At 37.2% G+C, this 17,051-nt stretch overlaps 2 protein-coding genes across 7 annotated transcripts; one reads left to right on the top strand and one right to left on the bottom strand.

Annotated features, from left to right (window-relative positions):
- LOC109226703 lies at nt 314-10,263 on the top strand. Its single transcript, XM_019391542.1, has 7 exons — nt 314-780; nt 3,109-3,249; nt 3,339-3,704; nt 5,231-5,476; nt 8,212-8,304; nt 8,624-8,824; nt 9,621-10,263. The coding sequence occupies exons 1-7, from the start codon at nt 463-465 to the stop codon at nt 9,834-9,836; spliced, it is 1,581 nt and encodes a 526-aa protein (XP_019247087.1). The 5' UTR covers nt 314-462; the 3' UTR covers nt 9,837-10,263.
- On the bottom strand, nt 10,917-16,033 carry LOC109226702. Of its 6 annotated transcripts, none has more exons than XM_019391538.1 (4): nt 15,716-15,963; nt 14,783-14,833; nt 11,580-12,686; nt 10,921-11,500 (listed from the first exon to the last, which is right to left on the bottom strand). In XM_019391538.1, exons 3-4 carry the CDS (start codon nt 12,630-12,632, stop codon nt 11,369-11,371), a joined length of 1,185 nt encoding a protein of 394 aa, XP_019247083.1. In that variant the 5' UTR covers nt 12,633-12,686; nt 14,783-14,833; nt 15,716-15,963; the 3' UTR covers nt 10,921-11,368. The 6 variants fall into 6 exon arrangements, with proteins under 6 accessions (XP_019247086.1, XP_019247083.1, XP_019247084.1 ...); XM_019391539.1 differs by having other exon boundaries at nt 14,801-14,833; XM_019391541.1 differs by lacking the exon at nt 14,783-14,833 and having other exon boundaries at nt 10,917-11,491; nt 11,580-12,861; nt 15,716-15,966.

Here is a 17,051-nt window from a genome sequence, read left to right as displayed (position 1 = left end):
ATCCACCACATTCACAACTACAATGCAATGCTTTGGGGTTTCAGGAATAAAAAACTTTGTTTTTTTTGGAGTATTTGTTAAGACAAAGATAATAACAAGTACAAAAATATTACTCCTATTCAGTTTATTATTTACAACAACAAAAGTGTCCGAGGATGTCAGCAATAGCTATGACGTGGACGTAACTTAGGAATTGGATAAACTAAAATTAGAAACCAATTATGAAAATACAGCCGAAAAGAGGAAAAATTGATAACTTGACGGAACTAAAAACTGACTCTTTCTTGAAAATATCAATAACCATATGGAACTAACTAATCAAATAGACCGTCTGCAAAATTTAATTTCTGTTGAAGTTTATATTAAATGATAGTAACTTGATTCTGTGGCAACCCTTTCCTTATTAACCATCTTGACCCCACAATTACAATACCCCGTACCTAGCTTCCACACAACACAGCCATGGCGGTTTTCTTCAAGACCCAATTTTTATTCAGTGTCTTGATTTTTTCTTGTTTCTTTCCATGTCAAATATATGGGTCAAAGTCACTATTTCATGTAAAAGATGTTCTGCCATTATTACCTGGAAAAGTTTCATGGCCTATTGTCAACTCCCTCTACAGTGCTGTAGACCTGTTGCCCTCTTTTATGGGGGCTGCTTCAATATCAAATAATAATACCCTTGAATGGAAAGGTGCTTGCTTTTACAAGAATACTGCCTGGTTGGAGCTTCACAACAAGACTGGAAGTCAGTTTGGCGGTGGCACCGTCCATATCAAGGTTCTTTTTTACCCCTCAAAAATCTGTTTTTTTGCAACTTTATCATTTGTTCTTGAAATGGGCAGTTATTTTTTCCTTTTATTTTGATGTTTCAGCTTATTAATTACTTCTTCCATCCTAAATTGATGCTTGACTGGGCATGGAGGTTAAAACTGAAAAAATAGTTTTATGAATCTTGTGGTCTGAAATACATTATTTGTGTGGGTATAAAACAATCTCATTAGGCAAAAGTCTAAAGTCAAATTCTTTTACCTTCACATAAACTGGGATGAAGGGAGTAGAAGTTTTGGTTTTAGGAGGTTTTTGCCATGAATATTCTCTAGAGTTTCTGGGTAGTTTGGAGTTGGAACTTTGGTATCGAGTTTAGCCTATTCAGAGATTTTACTTTCATTATTGTGATAAACTTGCTCTTATTTGCTAGTATATTTCTTCTGCAGTGTGGGTATCTTTTGAGTTAATATTTATTGGAAATATGGTCTGGTAATTTGCATATTTCGTTATTATGCAGAAACCTTGCAGTTTCTTTTTGAATATTTTTTGCTGCTAGATATCTGTTGCTTTGGTTGTGAAAAAGATGGAAAACTAGGTGGGAGTTAAGCTTCATTCTTTGCTATATGGACTTGTCATATGTATGGACCTGTAAATATTGACTTTTATATAAATAACACTATTATTTGAATCTCTGCTGTTGAACTGTCATGTATAAAATGCCAGTCTTTGCATTAATTTATGTTATCTTGTCTTCTTGGTTAGCATTTTCGTTTATGGTAGTAAATATCTTGAGCTTAGAGCAGATGCAAATATCAATGTTTCTAGCTGAAGTTATTTAAAGATTTTGTATTGGTCAGTAAATATTGAATGGGACTAACAAAAACATTTCGGGACGTAAAATGATCTTAGCCAAAAGACCGAGAGAGGTCTAAAACATTTTGGTATGTTACATATATAATCTAGTGTTAGAAACTTGGATGGATCTTGAACCGCTAAAGGAACTGATGTTGAGGAAGCCCAGACTAATTTTTGGATCGTATCAAGCTCGGTCGATGGATGTAGGTCGAATCGTGTGTGAGTGATACATCCTAGCAAAGTCCGCAAAACTTTGAATCTCAAGTCAAATAATATTCTTAAAAAAGTAGCCTAAACAAATTGAAAGTAAAGGAAGTATATATAAACATAGGAAAAAAGAGATCACAGTGAACATAGGTGCTCGCCTTGTGTTTTTTTTTTTTTTTTTTCCGTTTTTGTTGTTTCTCTGTCTGTTTGTCCTCCTATCCTCTATAATCTTGCTATTGTTGAGGATAAAAAGGCCTTTTAGTTGGTCATGGTTGTAGAAGATGGCTTCAACTTGGTCACTTAGGGTAGTCTCCTGCAGTTGAGTATCCAGCAGTTGCACTTTTTTTGAGGTATTGGATGTTTAGGTGGTTATTTCTCCCCACTGAATTATGATTGATGTTGAAATGATTAATTGTGACATGGGGTTGGTGATGTGTTCTTGTCAAGTGTTGCATTCAAGGAATCTAGAGCAGTGGTCTCTAATGCTACTCGTGCCTTTGTGTCTTAACATATTTCATTGCTTCTTCTTTTTTCTTTCGCTTGTCGCGTTTGACATTGCTTCAACCTCCAGTCTTTCTTGTTAGATCAGGGTTTTTTTTATCGATCAATTTCCTTCTCTTTGTTGGGTTGCCTTGGTCCATATAACAATTATTGTCTTGATCTCCCTTGATATTAAACTAGTTGAGGCTAAGGAAGTTATTGCTTGAAATTTAAGTTGTCTCCTTCTGATGCTAAACAACTCTTTTACTACAGTTGTTAATAAGTTTGGGACATGTTGTGTCTCTGTTGTGGCGTTGCATGATCTTCGAAATCTATTAACAGCTGCACTGGATCAGTTTCCAAAAATTAGTTAAGAAGTTTTGGCCGCCTGTACTTCAATAGCTGCAGTGCTCCATAGATTAGTACTCTTGAGCTTCTCATTTCTTAGGTTCCCTCCTCTATATATGTTGACTAAGTATACATTTTCATTTTATATTGCCCTTTCTTTTTTAGTCTGATCCAAAAAGAATAACACCTTTCCCACTTTTCCCTTAATGGCGTGCACTCGTAGCCATATGAATGTCATGACATGTTTAAGACCACAAATTCTAATGGTACTTTTTATATGTGCCAAAAATCTTATTATCTTTCTAATACTACCGTATAAAACAAAAGGGAGGGAGTAGTTGATTAATTTAAAGATTAAATAATGTTCTGATTAACTAATAATTTTCATGGTCCGAAGAGATTGTTGTATTTTTTCATTAACTAATAGTCTCTCCTATTATTATGCAGGTCAGCAATGCACACAGTTACACTTGTATGGACCTTTACATCTTTGCGACACCATATCGTGTGACATGGGATTACTACGTTTTATCACGTGAGCATACTCTTGAAGTCAAGGAGTGGGAGTCTCAAGCTGAGCTAGAATATGTGAGTTGCGGTCATTTCGTAAAATAAACTACATGGGCATTAATGTAAGCATGAAGTTGTTATAGACTCTAAAATGCAAATTGGAACAGGTGAAACGTAAAGGCGTCTCAATTTTCCTTATGCAAGCAGGAATGTTAGGAACCCTTTCAGCATTATGGGATGTTTTCCCTTTGTTCACAAACACCGGATGGGGTGAAAACTCAAATATTGGATTTCTGAAGAAACATATGGGTGCTTCATTTGACCAACGTCCTCAACCATGGGTCAGCAACCTTACTACTGATGACATACATTCCGGGGATTTTCTTGCAATATCAAAAATTAGAGGTCGCTGGGGTGGTTTTGAGACGTTGGAGAAATGGGTAACTGGAGCTTATGCTGGCCATTCTGCTGTTTGCTTGAGGGATGCTGAAGGAAAGCTGTGGGTTGGAGAATCTGGAAACGAGAATGATAAGGTACTTTTAAAACAACTTTTTTTTCTTGCTTTCACATGATGGTACTTTTGATCATTGGGAGCAAAGGCTGATTTTAGGATAATGTGGTTCCCCGAACTCTTATGTTACATGCACCAAAAACCACTTCAGCAACAAACGTATTGGTCGGAGAAGGAAAGAGACGAAAGTATCCCTTTTTGTATATTTCCAAAATAAATCCACGTATGTCTATCTGATTGTTGCAAGCTTGTGGGGTTGTTTATGATTTATCATGGTTTGTGGGTTGGCAGCTCTGAGAGAAGTTGCAGTCTCTTGTTTAAGATAATATCTTCGACTTTTTTATACGCCGAAGTAAGGTGAATGAATATGCCTTCCTTTTACAGAAGCACATATGTTAAATTTTATAGGCTTCTTTCGTTATTGCATCTTTAATTTCATATATTAACTGTGCCATGCATTCAGATTATGGGGTTCATTAAGTTGAAGATGGAAAAATGCTCCTCTTCATTTTTTGTGTTTTTGAGCTTTTCCCACATGAGATGCAATGATATTAGTGCATTTCCATCAAACATTACTGAGTTAGCATAACTGGGTTTGAGAGAGTCATTATGTTTAAAGAACAGTTGGGAGGAAAAAATTTATTTATGTCACGGAGGTAAAGGAAAAAAGAGGATTTCTTTAAGAGTTTAAACCTTTTTCTTTTCTCTGTAGCTTCTTACTCGCTAGCTTTTCTTTTATAACAAATTTTGAGTTCAAATATTACGACATAGCTAGAATTCAACTTTCTTTGCTACTATTTTTCTCCTATCTTTTACTTGTTGGAATATCTTTAAGGTGTAGTTAGCAGTCAATCCTATATCTAGTTAGCCGCTAAGAATAAATATCTTGGAGATATGGCTTGTTAGATTTTAAAAGATCAATTGGTTCTATAGCTTGTGAAAATAAGCACCTTGATGCAGGTGCAATAGACATTACTCGATACTCCAAATCAAGTTGAATAACTTCAGGCGGGGGTAACATGGGGTGTTTTCAGGTTGTGGTCTGTCTAGTGATGCATATACAGAGCATACAACTTAAAGCATTGGTAAGACTATGTGATAGTGCTGAGTTCAACTACCATGTTGTGTCGCTATCATATCAAAATGACGTGACCCCATTACAAAGCTTGCAACATCTTTCATCAGATGAAGTAGTCATAACTCGGTGTTCGAAATTGTGTGAGTGGGGTAATGTCAGGTAGTGGTTGAACCAAACTCCCCGGGAAGGTTGGAGGTGGGTAGAGACAAAGCTAGGGTATGAAGTTTATGAGTTCAGGATTCTAGTTCTTTTAAGTTACTCAGTTTTAAATTAATACTTTGTATATATTCAACGAATCTTTAAGAGAAATACATGTTTCGAATCAAAGTTACTGGGTTCGGCTGAACCTATAATCAACACATTGGCTTCGCCCATGGAGCTGTGATTGAACCAAATAAGAACTCTTAAGCATGGATATTAACATGATTATGTTAAATTACGGACCAACTTGTTTGTGTATCTACTTTCAGGGAGAAGATATAATTGCTATTTTACCGTGGGAGGAATGGTGGGAGTTTGAGCTGACAAAAGATGATTCCAATCCACATATTGCATTGCTCCCTTTGCATCCTGATCTCCGCGCCAAGTTTAATGAGACTGCTGCTTGGGAATATGCACGAAGCATGGTCGGCAAACCTTATGGTTTCCACAACTTAATATTTAGCTGGATAGACACACTCGACGGAAATTACCCCTCTCCCTTGGATGCTCATCTGGTATGCACTGTTTATCCATAGTTGGGCCAATTTTATTCTTGCTTTATTACTTTGAAGTTTTTCCTTCCGCAACCACTTAATAATCCTTTTACTTTGTAATTCTTTGCATTTGCCACTTCAATCAAATTCTGCTTGGGCTTAAGCATTGAGCTATGTTCTTTCAGATAAAGATTGTTTTTGACCGGGACTTCTAAGATTCTAGACGTGTGAACTGAAATAAGTGATTAGCATTTATTCTAGGTTCTTAGTTAGAGTTTGGAGTAAGAGTAAGAAGAAAAACAGTCCTTATGTACTAAATAAATCAACACGACCCTATGAAACTCATGCTTACTTACTCTTGAACAGTGTTGTCAAAGGCGAAAAGATCTAAAAAGCGCTCTAGGTCTATTTGGGCTTTAAGTGCAAAGTGCGCTTAAAGTGTGAGCTTTAGTTAAAAAAGGTGCAATGAAGGAAATAAATAAAAATTTATATGTAATTCAAGAACTAAGTAACAATTTCATTCATAATGTTCCCCTTAGCAGCTAAACACTTAGGGGTCGTTTGGTAGGATGTATAATAATAGTGCGGAATAAGGTGTATTTGTAATGCAGGGATTAGTAATGCAAGCATTAGTTATGCAGATATTATTTCTTATCTACTGTTTGGTGTGGTGTATTAAAAATGATAATGCATTGCATAATTTTAAGAAAAATAGTTGTTTGCAAAAACGCCCTCCATATTCTCTAGCTTTATGGGACTTTAAGGACAATTTTGTCTTTAACCATACCAGTGCATGCATTAATATCCTTGGTATTACTAATGTCATGGTTTTCTATGCATTACTTATACGTAGGATAATACCAAGTATGATTTATAACTAATACAAGTATTAGTTATACACAAAAATTGTACCAAACAAGGTATTAGTACTGCACAAAGCTAATGCTTGCATTATTTTTTCTAATACCTCCTACCAAACGACCCCTTATTTTTTATAATAGTTTTTGTTTAGTGCCACTTGATTCAAGAGAGAACTCATGGGAAATTAGGCGCATGCCTTAGTGCCTTGCCTTATACTGAAGCGCAACTAAAGCTAGGCGAATCGCCCTCCTTGAGCTTTTCTGAGCTTCAGGGCTTAAGCGCGCCTTAAATGAGCCTTTGCTAACACCGCTCTTGAAGTTGTTAAATGGACCTTGGGCCTAACTTAACCCCAAAAGCTAGCTCATGAGGTGAGTTTGCCCGAGAACATATAAGGAGTCCAAGTTACCCATCTTAAGCCGATGTGGGACTCAACACCCCCTGCACGCCCAGGACTGGACAACTAGAGTGTGGACAATATAAGATTGGGGGCCAATATCGGGTAAATAATGAGATGGGCCTGGCTTTGATACCATGTTAACTAGACCTTGGGCCTAACTCAACCCGAAAAGCTAGCTTATGAGGTGAGGATTACCCAAGACTATATAAGGAGTCCAAGTTACCCATCTTATGCCGATGTGTGACTCGACAGAAGTAAAAGTGGTTGTCGAGCTTATATGCTGTATGAGCCTAAACCAAATCGTTTGAATTTGCCTAAAGTCTAGGAGATCTTAAGCACCAAGTCCAATCATGTGAGACTAGCTTGTGTGGTTAGAACTTAGAAGCCTTTGATTAGCACTGATTAGCAATTGTGAAGAGAGCAAAATCATGGATGATAGCCCATTTAAAAATCAGTTGAAGCTAGAAATTGAGGCCTATGAAAGGGTGGATGCGAAAGTGTCGGAAAAGAAAGATATTCTGAACGTGTTATGAAAAGGAATTGTGGTCTGAAAAGATAGTGGACAATGTTCCAATGCTTGGCTTAAGGATAAAATAGTTAGTTGTTCGATGCCTCAAAGTATGAACATGTAAATAGCATCCTTTGGGGGGTTGTGGGGTGGGAAGGGGGGGGGGGGTTACGAAAGTTCATAAAAAAAATTGAATAGCAAAGGACCCTTATCACCCAATTATTGCTTTTTTCAAGCAGACCGTTGAGCACTGATTGTAAATTATACCCAAATAAAATTGGTTTTCAAATTTCTTATTGGGTCTCAAAATTGCTGGTCAGGTTTTGATGTGTTGACACTATGTTGATTTTTTACAAGATGTCATTAATTTAGTTGAATTTTAGTATAATGTTACCTTTGGAATTCTCATGGAGCTGCATTTGATTGCTGAAACCTTTTAACACGACTCAAGTTTTCAATATAACTCCACATAGTACGCATGTGTACTTGAGCAGAGAGTAAGAGGTTTATTATCTTGTGATTTTTTAAAGTCCATCAGAAGGAAGGTTCGTGTCATATCAATTTGGCAGAGAATTGATGTCAAATTGATTTCATGGAAAATAATCGGACTCTCAATTGCTAAAAGAAACCATTGCGGTCAGTGGGGGTTGAAAATATAAAATTGTGCACAATTATATTGATGTGTTTTCGTGAAGAACATAAAGATTTCATATGATGATGCCAGCGCGTTTAATTACTTTAGAGATGTATGAAAGAAGATTGAACACAAGAAGAATGATGAGGATAGAGTGGGAGGCATGGATAGAGAGGACAGCTGTTTTGAGCGGAATGCAGAAAAATGACGAACTTCGAATATAAAGTGGATAATGTTGGTGCTTAGCGTTTGTACTTCAAATAGTGCTACTGGATTGCTTTATCCCTCTTCAGTTTGTTGCATTTGTGAAATTTTACCAGCTCTAGTTTGCTGTTGATATATTTTGCTCGGTACAGGTTGCTTCTGTCATGACTGTTTGGAATCAATTACAGCCTGCATATGCTGCTAACATGTGGAATGAAGCCTTAAACAAGCGACTTGGAACTCAGGTCATATCTGTTTTATCAAATTAGTGAACCGCCTCTATTTATTGAGACAGTGGACAAAATACACTAAGAGAAGCTGTTCACCTAAGATAATACGTGCATCCATTGAATAGCTGGTTTAATAAGTTGAGCAAATTACTAAGAAATGAACAAAGCTCAATGGCATAACTATAGTTTACCCTAGAATTGCAAAATGGTTTGGTTAAAATCATTGTGCCAAAATTCTCAAGCAAAAAGCCAAAGTGAGTGTAGGCTTGTGCCGTACATCTGATAAGATTGACAATTAAATGTTGAATGAGGAACTGATTTTGTGTGCGTGCAGGGCCTTGGTCTTCCAGATATTCTTGTCGAAGTTGAAAAGCGTGGATCATCTTTTGCCAAATTGTTGACTATCCCAGAGCAGGATGACTGGGTTTATACTGATGGGAAATCAACGTCCTGTGTTGCTTTTATTCTTGAAATGTATAAGGAAGCAGGACTATTTGGTCCATTTGCAGGTTCGATCCAGGTTACAGAATTCACGGTGAGTTCGTTAGATGAATTTTGAAGTTCCATTTCAGGGGCAGGATGGTTTGCCTTTCAGTTGTTTGCCTTAGCACTGTGGTGCATTAATTGGTAGAATCTGAAACTAGTATTTTTTTCTTTTAAATCCTTGGGCATAGGCACATAGCACTAGTGAAGTATCTTTTGCTTATCCTGTCCTACTATTCACATATGCCTACCATGTATATATTTTGGTTAGTCCATGCCATTCTAGTTACTTCCCCTGTGTCAACTGTTTTAGTTTTGTTCTTGGGTTATACGAAAAAGTTTACATGGTTTACTTTAAAAAAATAATTTCCCCCATACCTTTACTACTGCAATGTTTTTATTACAAACTAGCTAGCAAAGGGTCCCACCTTTATGCTATCAAAACCTTGTCTATTTTCTATCTTGGACCTACTTCTGTACGCGCGTGTGCGCGTGCACACACGCACGTATAAGTATTCTTGCATCAACAATTAGTGAAAGAAAGTGCTTCAACCTATTCAATAGAATATGTGAAGAGGTGAAATAGGAAATATAGAGTAGGCTGGAGAAGTAGTTTTTATCTATTTTTGAAGATGTTTCTTTGACTGTGTTTTAATCTCTGTCGACCATTTAGGTGCATCTCAACTCAAAGGCATATAGTCTTATATCGAATTCCATTGAGGTATTACTCCTAATAAACTGTTAGGAGTCTGCCAAATCCCCCGCCACCAAAAGCAGATTTAATTAAAAACAATTCCATGGTTTCAGGAGGTAGTGTGTCTTAAGTTGTCACTTGTTCTTAAGTGCAGATAAAGGATGCTTACTCACTCAAGTTTTTTGAAGACGATCCAAATCGGTTGCCTAAGTGGTGCAACGCGGATGAGACAGTGAAGCTCCCTTTCTGCCAAATTCGAGGGAAGTACCGGATGGAACTGCCTGGATACAATACAATGGATATATACCCCCATATGAATGAAAAGTGCCCATCTATGCCTCCAAAATATTACAGGCCACTAAGTTGTTGACAAGGATTTCAATGGGCAACTATCTTGCTGTGGTTTAAGGTATATGTACAAGAGATGTTCTTCCATGGCTTGTTGAATGCTTTACAGGCCAGCAGGTTGGCTTTGACAAGATATCACTTGTATTTATGAGTTAGCGTTATACTGAAAGAGCATGGGAAAAGAATACCGACTAACTAGTATGCCAAAGCAGACTTAGTTTTAAGTGTAAATATTACTAGTAGTTTAGATGATTCGTTCTGTTTGCAAAACTTCATAGATCCCGAAACAATCTTTTACTGTTGGTCGACATATGTACTGCACTAGCTATTTTACTGTTGTAATTTGTAGAAGCTTTTTGCTCAAGCAGTAAGTTATAATTGCCACAAAGACTGTTCTTTCTTTTGCTATCCCAGCAAACTTCTCAGTTATATGGTATACAGTCCTATTATCTTCATCTTGATAGGAGCAGCTACTGTGAGAAAACTGCTGTGTTGTTGACTGTCACCGTTGCCAGCTACTATTGTGTCGAGGACCAAATGTGGTTATGGACTTATCCTTTTTAGTCTTGAAAGAAAATAAATAATAGAGAAGCTTTCTGGAAAATTATGATTAGATATTTGGAAAGATCATGTGATTTATGCAGAAGTTGAATGGAAACTGCCAACCAGTCTCATTAACAGAATGATCGCCTTGAACAAGTTGTAACTGTTGGATTTGCATATTTGGTAATGTTGTTTGCTATAGCAAGAATCATGTATATGTCCTTTATGAAATGGCCAAATACTGTCTTAAAAATAGGTGGAAAATCAACTTGCGCAATCAAAATTACTACACCAGTAGAAAGCCCTATTTGTGGAGTTTTTGTGGTTCCCGTTCTGACTACTTTGATTGAACAGTTGCACCCCGGAGATGCATGGTGGGAGAACCCCATGATCCTCCCGAATGGAAAAGAAGGCGAACACATTAAAAAGCGGCTCATGGGAACCCAAAAAAAAAAAAAGGGAGGGAGAGTAGAGAACAAGAACCAGTAAAAAAACTGTCTCGTGCAGGACTCTCTCAGTAATTGGAGCATGCATCTACATAGTGAGGAGACAACACCAGTTGGTATTAAGGAATCCATTAAATATTTAAGTATATTTAGAGGGGAACACAGTTCTAAAATGACACAAAATTGAAAGGTCATCTCCTCTCCGATCCTACACATTTTTTTTTTTGTCAAATAGAATGTGGGCTGGGAGTGCCTGTCCTCAAACATGAAAAAAGTTAGCATTTTAGACAATTTGTTCATCATACCACCTAAAGAAAATCTAATTTTTTTGTCTAAACAAATTAACAAAATAACTACAACAGGACCTAAAGATGCTACCCAAGCCGCTTTCTCAACTGCCAACACTTCCCAATTTTTGGCCTTTTTTACGCCCCACATATGTCATTCCACGGAGATGAGGTACAACTTTAGAAGCAGTTGAACTACATCACATCTGTATGTGCTATAAAGGTCGATCTGGCTAGGGGATCTGTGACATCAAAGATCAGATTCAGGGTCGTCTCCCTTACTGAACACCTGATTTCTCTTTGTTACCATCAGTTCTTGGACTTGTCGTTCTAACAAACTCTTTGCCAAGGCCCATGGCTGATCCCCCAGCACGAAGCTCCTGGTTCTCCATCATATTTTCCTGCACCGCCTTCAATCAGGAAATTCTTTCAGGATTTACATTCAATATTCCAGAATTAAAACGAACAGTGCAAGTTATTCTATTTTACCTGTAAAAGCTCTGTCATCCTGCCAATCCCATAATTCATCAATGGTTTTGGAACAGATGTAGCCTGGGTAGGAAGAGGGGAATTTACCGCGTCACTTGGTTCCATCGAGGGAAGCTCATTCATGTCACCAATGTCTCGTTCAGGGACAACACTCAAGTTTCCTGCTGCAGAAAACTTATGAGAGGCCTCATAATCTTTAGTGTTCATATCTGGTGATAACAGAGAACCTTGAATCCCCCTGGTCACTTCAACAGGTTTACCTATGTTGTTTGATACAATTGGCTTAACCTCCTTCTGTTGCACCAATGTTGCTCCCTCGCCAAAGGAACCATCTCCATTATGCCCAGTCACCATCGCTTCTTGGACGCTGACTTGAGTTACCTTACTAGTGGTTTGTGATCCATCAGGTGGAAGCGTAGCCAAAGGCGCAACATTCTGCACACCTCTCTCCTTCAGAGCTCCCATATAAGCAGCTTGGGATGAAGTTGGAGGAGCTTTCATAGTAGGTGGCAATCCATTGGTCGGATTGACAGGTTGAAGGACAACAGGAACAACTGCGCCGCGGGCTCCCACTGAAGGGACAGAAGGAGCTGTTGTTGGAGGTAATACAGTCAACTGACCGCTCTTTAAAGACTGATCATGGCCATGTACCTGAACTTGGTTTCTAATGGGTAGATGAATTTCATTCCTCTTAATCATCTGAACATGTGGTGCTACGTCATTTTCTGCTGTGACAGGATCAAAATGCCCTGGCCTAAAGACAACACCCCTGAAATTTGTATTGGAGTCACCAATCCGAACACTGAGCAAATAACCAGCATCAAATGCAGCTTCAACGACACCTGTAACAGCCCGACCTATCATCCCATCATTTGCAACATTAACTGTATCTACTTGCCGGGGTTGGTTCGCTTTTACTTGTTCAAACCCTGGTGGAAATTGAACAGTTTTTACACGCTTTAGGTTGTGATCCTTGCGTGGGCGACCCCGCCCTCGCTTCACAGGAAGAGTTACTGCAGTGTAGGAGCTGTTCCCTTGAATAGCTTCACTCATTTTCAGAAATGCCACTATCTGAATTCCTTCCTGCTAGTCTTATGTAGTACCTGCCTGGAAAGATCAGCTTCTTATTTTGACGCGGAATAATTATTAATATTAAAGATATGACATCCGCCTGACTTGGCAAGACTAAAATGACCTAAAGTATCCCTTCTTTTCAATACGGAACCACTCGGGGAAAAAAGGTGAACAGTTAATTCGGAAGGAGGACGCAATACGCAAGGAACTGCATGATTCCAAGTTAAAGTTGAGTCAGTACAGTGTTCCAAAATGGTAAGTTAAAACTATGGCTGTAATAGTTAACTGGCACATAGAGGAAATTGGAGTTGAGCTTTTTACATGTAAACATGTGTAGAAGAGTCCCCAAAAAAGAGCAATTGGAAAAGAAACATGTTTAGAAGATAAAAAAAGAGAGAATAGATTATACTGGCACCAACATCTTGAAATAAGCCTAATATCGCAATTCTCTAAAGCATATGAATAGAAGATTAAGTGTTACAAGGAGAGACAACAATTTATAGCTTTATGGTCAATATAATCCTAGCTTACCCAGGCTAAGAAGGACTCAGTTGATCTGGGTAAGGGGAATTGTGGGAAGTTGTGGGCGAAACAAGACACATACTATCACAGTGTCACTAAACATCCAACAGATTTATCTATCATTCAAATTTGTGGAACAGTTATATCCTTTCTTCACAAGAAAAGAATATATGCAACACCTCAAACGCCACTCCATTTATTGAGAAATACCGCAAATCCCATTCACATACAGTGCTTAGTCACATATACCACAATGACACTTTCACCACATAGAGTAGACAAGTCAGTTCTCCCTCACACACTGCCTCTTTCTGTCTTCCACTCCCACCACCTCCCTTTTTTTCCTTCCAAAGTATGTTTTTTATAGTGGGTTATTGCTTGAACAGAAAAGAACAACGTTGTCTGGCAGGAAATTTTTATCCTATCTCCATCAGTTTTCTAATAGTGCCATAAGGCAGAGTAGTACAAATAACGACTGCAAAAAGAGGAAAAACGATTAAAAAAAATAAAAAATTTTACTGCCAAGGAAGCATATCTGAATCCTTATCCACCTGGAGCAACAAATGAATGCAGCAAGACCCAGCTACTTTATCCAGCCCAGAGCTGAGAACATTTTGAGATGTGTAATTCAAGACACCCCAAAAAAGATTCAAGACACCTCATAATGCTGCCTAGTGAAACAAACCTTTCCTAATCAGGAAATTTAGGTACATGTGAGACTAACTTGCTAGGGGGAATAACATAACAATAATGAGCAATAGACATGAACCAATGTGATAAGCGACCAATTAAGAAAAGAATTGGATAGGTTGAGTGTAAAGAGAAAATCATTTCTGCACAAGCTCAAATGGCTTTTCCTTATACAAGTTGACATGCATGGTTTTGTTGTGTAGCTTGATCCTCAGGAAGCTGTAGCCTGTAGGAACTATTGGGATATTCAAATGGCAACCGATCGTACGGAAGTGTACCACAAGGTGTTCTTTCCTTAATATGTTTAAATCAGATTTACCACTATTCATCAATAGGGATATATAAATATACGAATATGGTATTTGGATTATGATTATTGAAGCAAATTAATATTGGATTCTTAATCTGAATCCAATGATGAACCGCAAACTACACGATTGACATATCCCAGAAGGCCTAAGCCGTGGAAACAAATTATCAAATAATGCAAAAGTAAAATGGTACACCCGAGGTTCATGAACCAACAAGCAAGAAAAATAGAAGATGACAGCCAGACCATCTTTCAATGATGGTGCCTGTATTTTTTAGGAAGAATTCAAAAGAAGTGTCCACTCCAATGCAAAAGGATGAGCCAAATATGAATGCAGTCCTAAACCATCAAGTAAGAGGTCTAACAAGACATTAAAATAATAATCTCTTCCAAAGCAGAAGAGATGAATAATAAGTTTGTTGATGGAAAGCTTACTATGACATGATTTGCTCAGAAAATACAGATACCACTTTTGCCAATTCTAAAATATGCTTTTCTAATGAATTATAGCAAAATAAAAGGTACACCTACTGATTCACAAGTGGAGCTGAATACCTAGAATTAAACTATTATAAGCATTTTACAAGTGTAGTGAAAGCAAACTTACTTGAGAGCTCTCACTTACATTATTATATGAACTCATCCGAAAACTCCACATCTGAATTTTATAAGACAAGGCACGGTAAGCATACGGCAAGCCTGGACTTACTAGGGAAGACCAACAAAAGCTCTTCTTCACTCATAACATTGGATTTCTAAGATGTATAATGTTGAGGCTCCAATAGGATTTTTTTTTTTTTTTAATTTGTAAATCTGCAATAGTTCCCAAAAGTTTTTGCTTTGTTTTTTCATGAATAGAAGAAGTTATAATCTTTTTAAATAACCATGAAATCCCCTGTAAATTAACCTGCCCAACCCCAGTTAGCCCACATGTTCAAAACTTCAGGGAGTATACTAAACTCCCGCATAAATACTAAGCTCATTGTCAGTAGCAGGGTAACATGCACCCTATCCACAAACCCCATATTATCTCCTTACCACTGAACCAAAGTCCTGGGATCAAATCCTCAAATTAAGAATTTCTCTACAAACAATATTAATCTGAGCTTTCATGATTGAGAAGAGTAAAAATAGTACTTCTCTATCATCTTTCAGTGATTCTGTTGAGCTTGAAAGAAAGGTCTGTTCTTTCAGAAGCAGCATAACTACTTATGAAATGCTGAAAAAGATCTCTTCTTTTAGCTACGTTGTACAAGAAAATGAGTTGCTAAACACATGATTCTAGTTCACTTGTGTATGTACATCATGCAACAATCACTTCCGTTAGCTTTTATGCTGAATGTCAAAACAAGCAAAATACAATAAAATATAGAAAGTTCAATAGTTAACACAATTTAAAATAAAATCTAACGGTTTCAACCGAAAAAAATAATCGAAACTAAAGCACGTAATGACTTAAGCAAACTACTAAATAGTAAGAACATGGAAGTTAAATAGGCCAAAATTTATATATATATATAAAAAAAAAAAAAAACCATACCTCGATTTGTACCACTGCTAGAAGAGGGAGGATTCAAGAAATGGAGATTAACAAGTAGTACTTCGTACTGATTTTTTAAACCCTAGACTTTGTTAATTAGCAAAGAGGGAGAGAAGAATAAGAGAAGATTATTAGGAGAATTAATTTTACTGTTCTGCGGAATTAGAGTGCGGGGAGAGGAGGGATTGCTTTTAACAGGGCATTAATAAATATTTTTACCTTTGGAATGTGTGAGCAAAGAGAGAGGAAAAGAAAAATAAGAAAGAAAAAAGAAAGACGCTCGTATTTGCTACTCCTTTGTTTCAATTCTTTTTTTCTCTCTTATTTCAATATATACTATTAGTATATTTAGAGTAAGTGCCTTGTGGGTATACCCCATCTTCATAATTATAATTTTTTTTAAAATACATAAATTTTATATGAAAGTTCTGTTTGAGTTGTTATAAAAAAAGAGTTTAAGAAAACAATACTATAAGTTTATGAAATAATGATTGTTGATCCTATTTGTTTAATTACTCGGTAAAAGAAAAAATAATGGCCTTCAGAGAAGTTCCGATATTTTCCTATACATATGCAATATTTTTCTATTTCTTTTAGGACTCATATCTTACTGTAACGATGCGATCAGTCGTTTTATGTATTTGAGCCCCATTTCTCTTTTTGATGCTTCCTGTATGCTTGATTTTTATTTTGTGACTTGCAGGGTTGGTTGATTTGGATTTCGGGATATTTGCGAGTGAATTGGAAAAAGTACTTCCATTAGTGGAAGCTTAAGTTGTAAGAGTTGACCAAGGTTTGATTTTTATGTATTGACCTCGAATTGGTGAATTGATAGTTCCAATAGGTTCGTATGGTAATTTTGAACTTAGGTATCTGTCCGAATTTGAATGTGGAGGTTCCTAGAATGTTTTGGCTCTTTTTGCTGAAAGTTGATAATTTGAAGGTTTTGAGAGTTCATAGGTTTGATCGGAAGTTGACTCTGATGATATCAAATTTGGATTGTCGTTCTAGGACTTAGAATATGTTCGTTTTGTCACTTGAAACTTGTGTGCTAAGTTTGGATGTAACCCGGATGTGTTAGGTTTGAATCGGATGCGTAGTTGGAAGTTTGAAAGTTCTTGAACTTAAGAGAATTCAATTTGTGGGTTGATCTTCGATTCATAGATGTGATGGTCTCGTATGTGTTTGGAAGGTTTGAATAGGTCTGAAAATTATTTATGGACTTGTTGGTATGATTGAGCGGGGTCTCAAGTGGCTCGGGCGAGTTCTAGACCATCCGAGTTGCAGATATTTGCCGGTGACTAATGTGCTTCGCGATTATGGAGCAAGCCTCGGG

This window comes from Nicotiana attenuata, chromosome 6, assembly GCF_001879085.1.
Source record: "Nicotiana attenuata strain UT chromosome 6, NIATTr2, whole genome shotgun sequence".
Classification (NCBI taxonomy): Eukaryota; Viridiplantae; Streptophyta; class Magnoliopsida; order Solanales; family Solanaceae; genus Nicotiana; species Nicotiana attenuata.
The sequence above is the reverse complement of the archived record's forward strand: the minus strand, read 5'-3'. Positions and strand labels throughout refer to the sequence as shown.

Excerpts from the sequence above, each read along its gene's own strand:
- LOC109226703 (XM_019391542.1), top strand. The coding sequence starts at position 463 with ATGGCGGTTTTCTTCAAGACCCAATTTTTATTCAGTGTCTTGATTTTT. Across the intron at positions 3,250-3,338 it reads CTCAAGCTGAGCTAGAATAT|GTGAAACGTAAAGGCGTCTC; the intron begins GTGAGTTGCGGT and ends AAATTGGAACAG. Across the intron at positions 3,705-5,230 it reads CTGGAAACGAGAATGATAAG|GGAGAAGATATAATTGCTAT; the intron begins GTACTTTTAAAA and ends ATCTACTTTCAG.
- LOC109226702 (XM_019391537.1), bottom strand. The coding sequence starts at position 12,632 with ATGAGTGAAGCTATTCAAGGGAACAGCTCCTACACTGCAGTAACTCTT. Across the intron at positions 11,501-11,579 it reads GGATGACAGAGCTTTTACAG|GCGGTGCAGGAAAATATGAT; the intron begins GTAAAATAGAAT and ends TCCTGATTGAAG.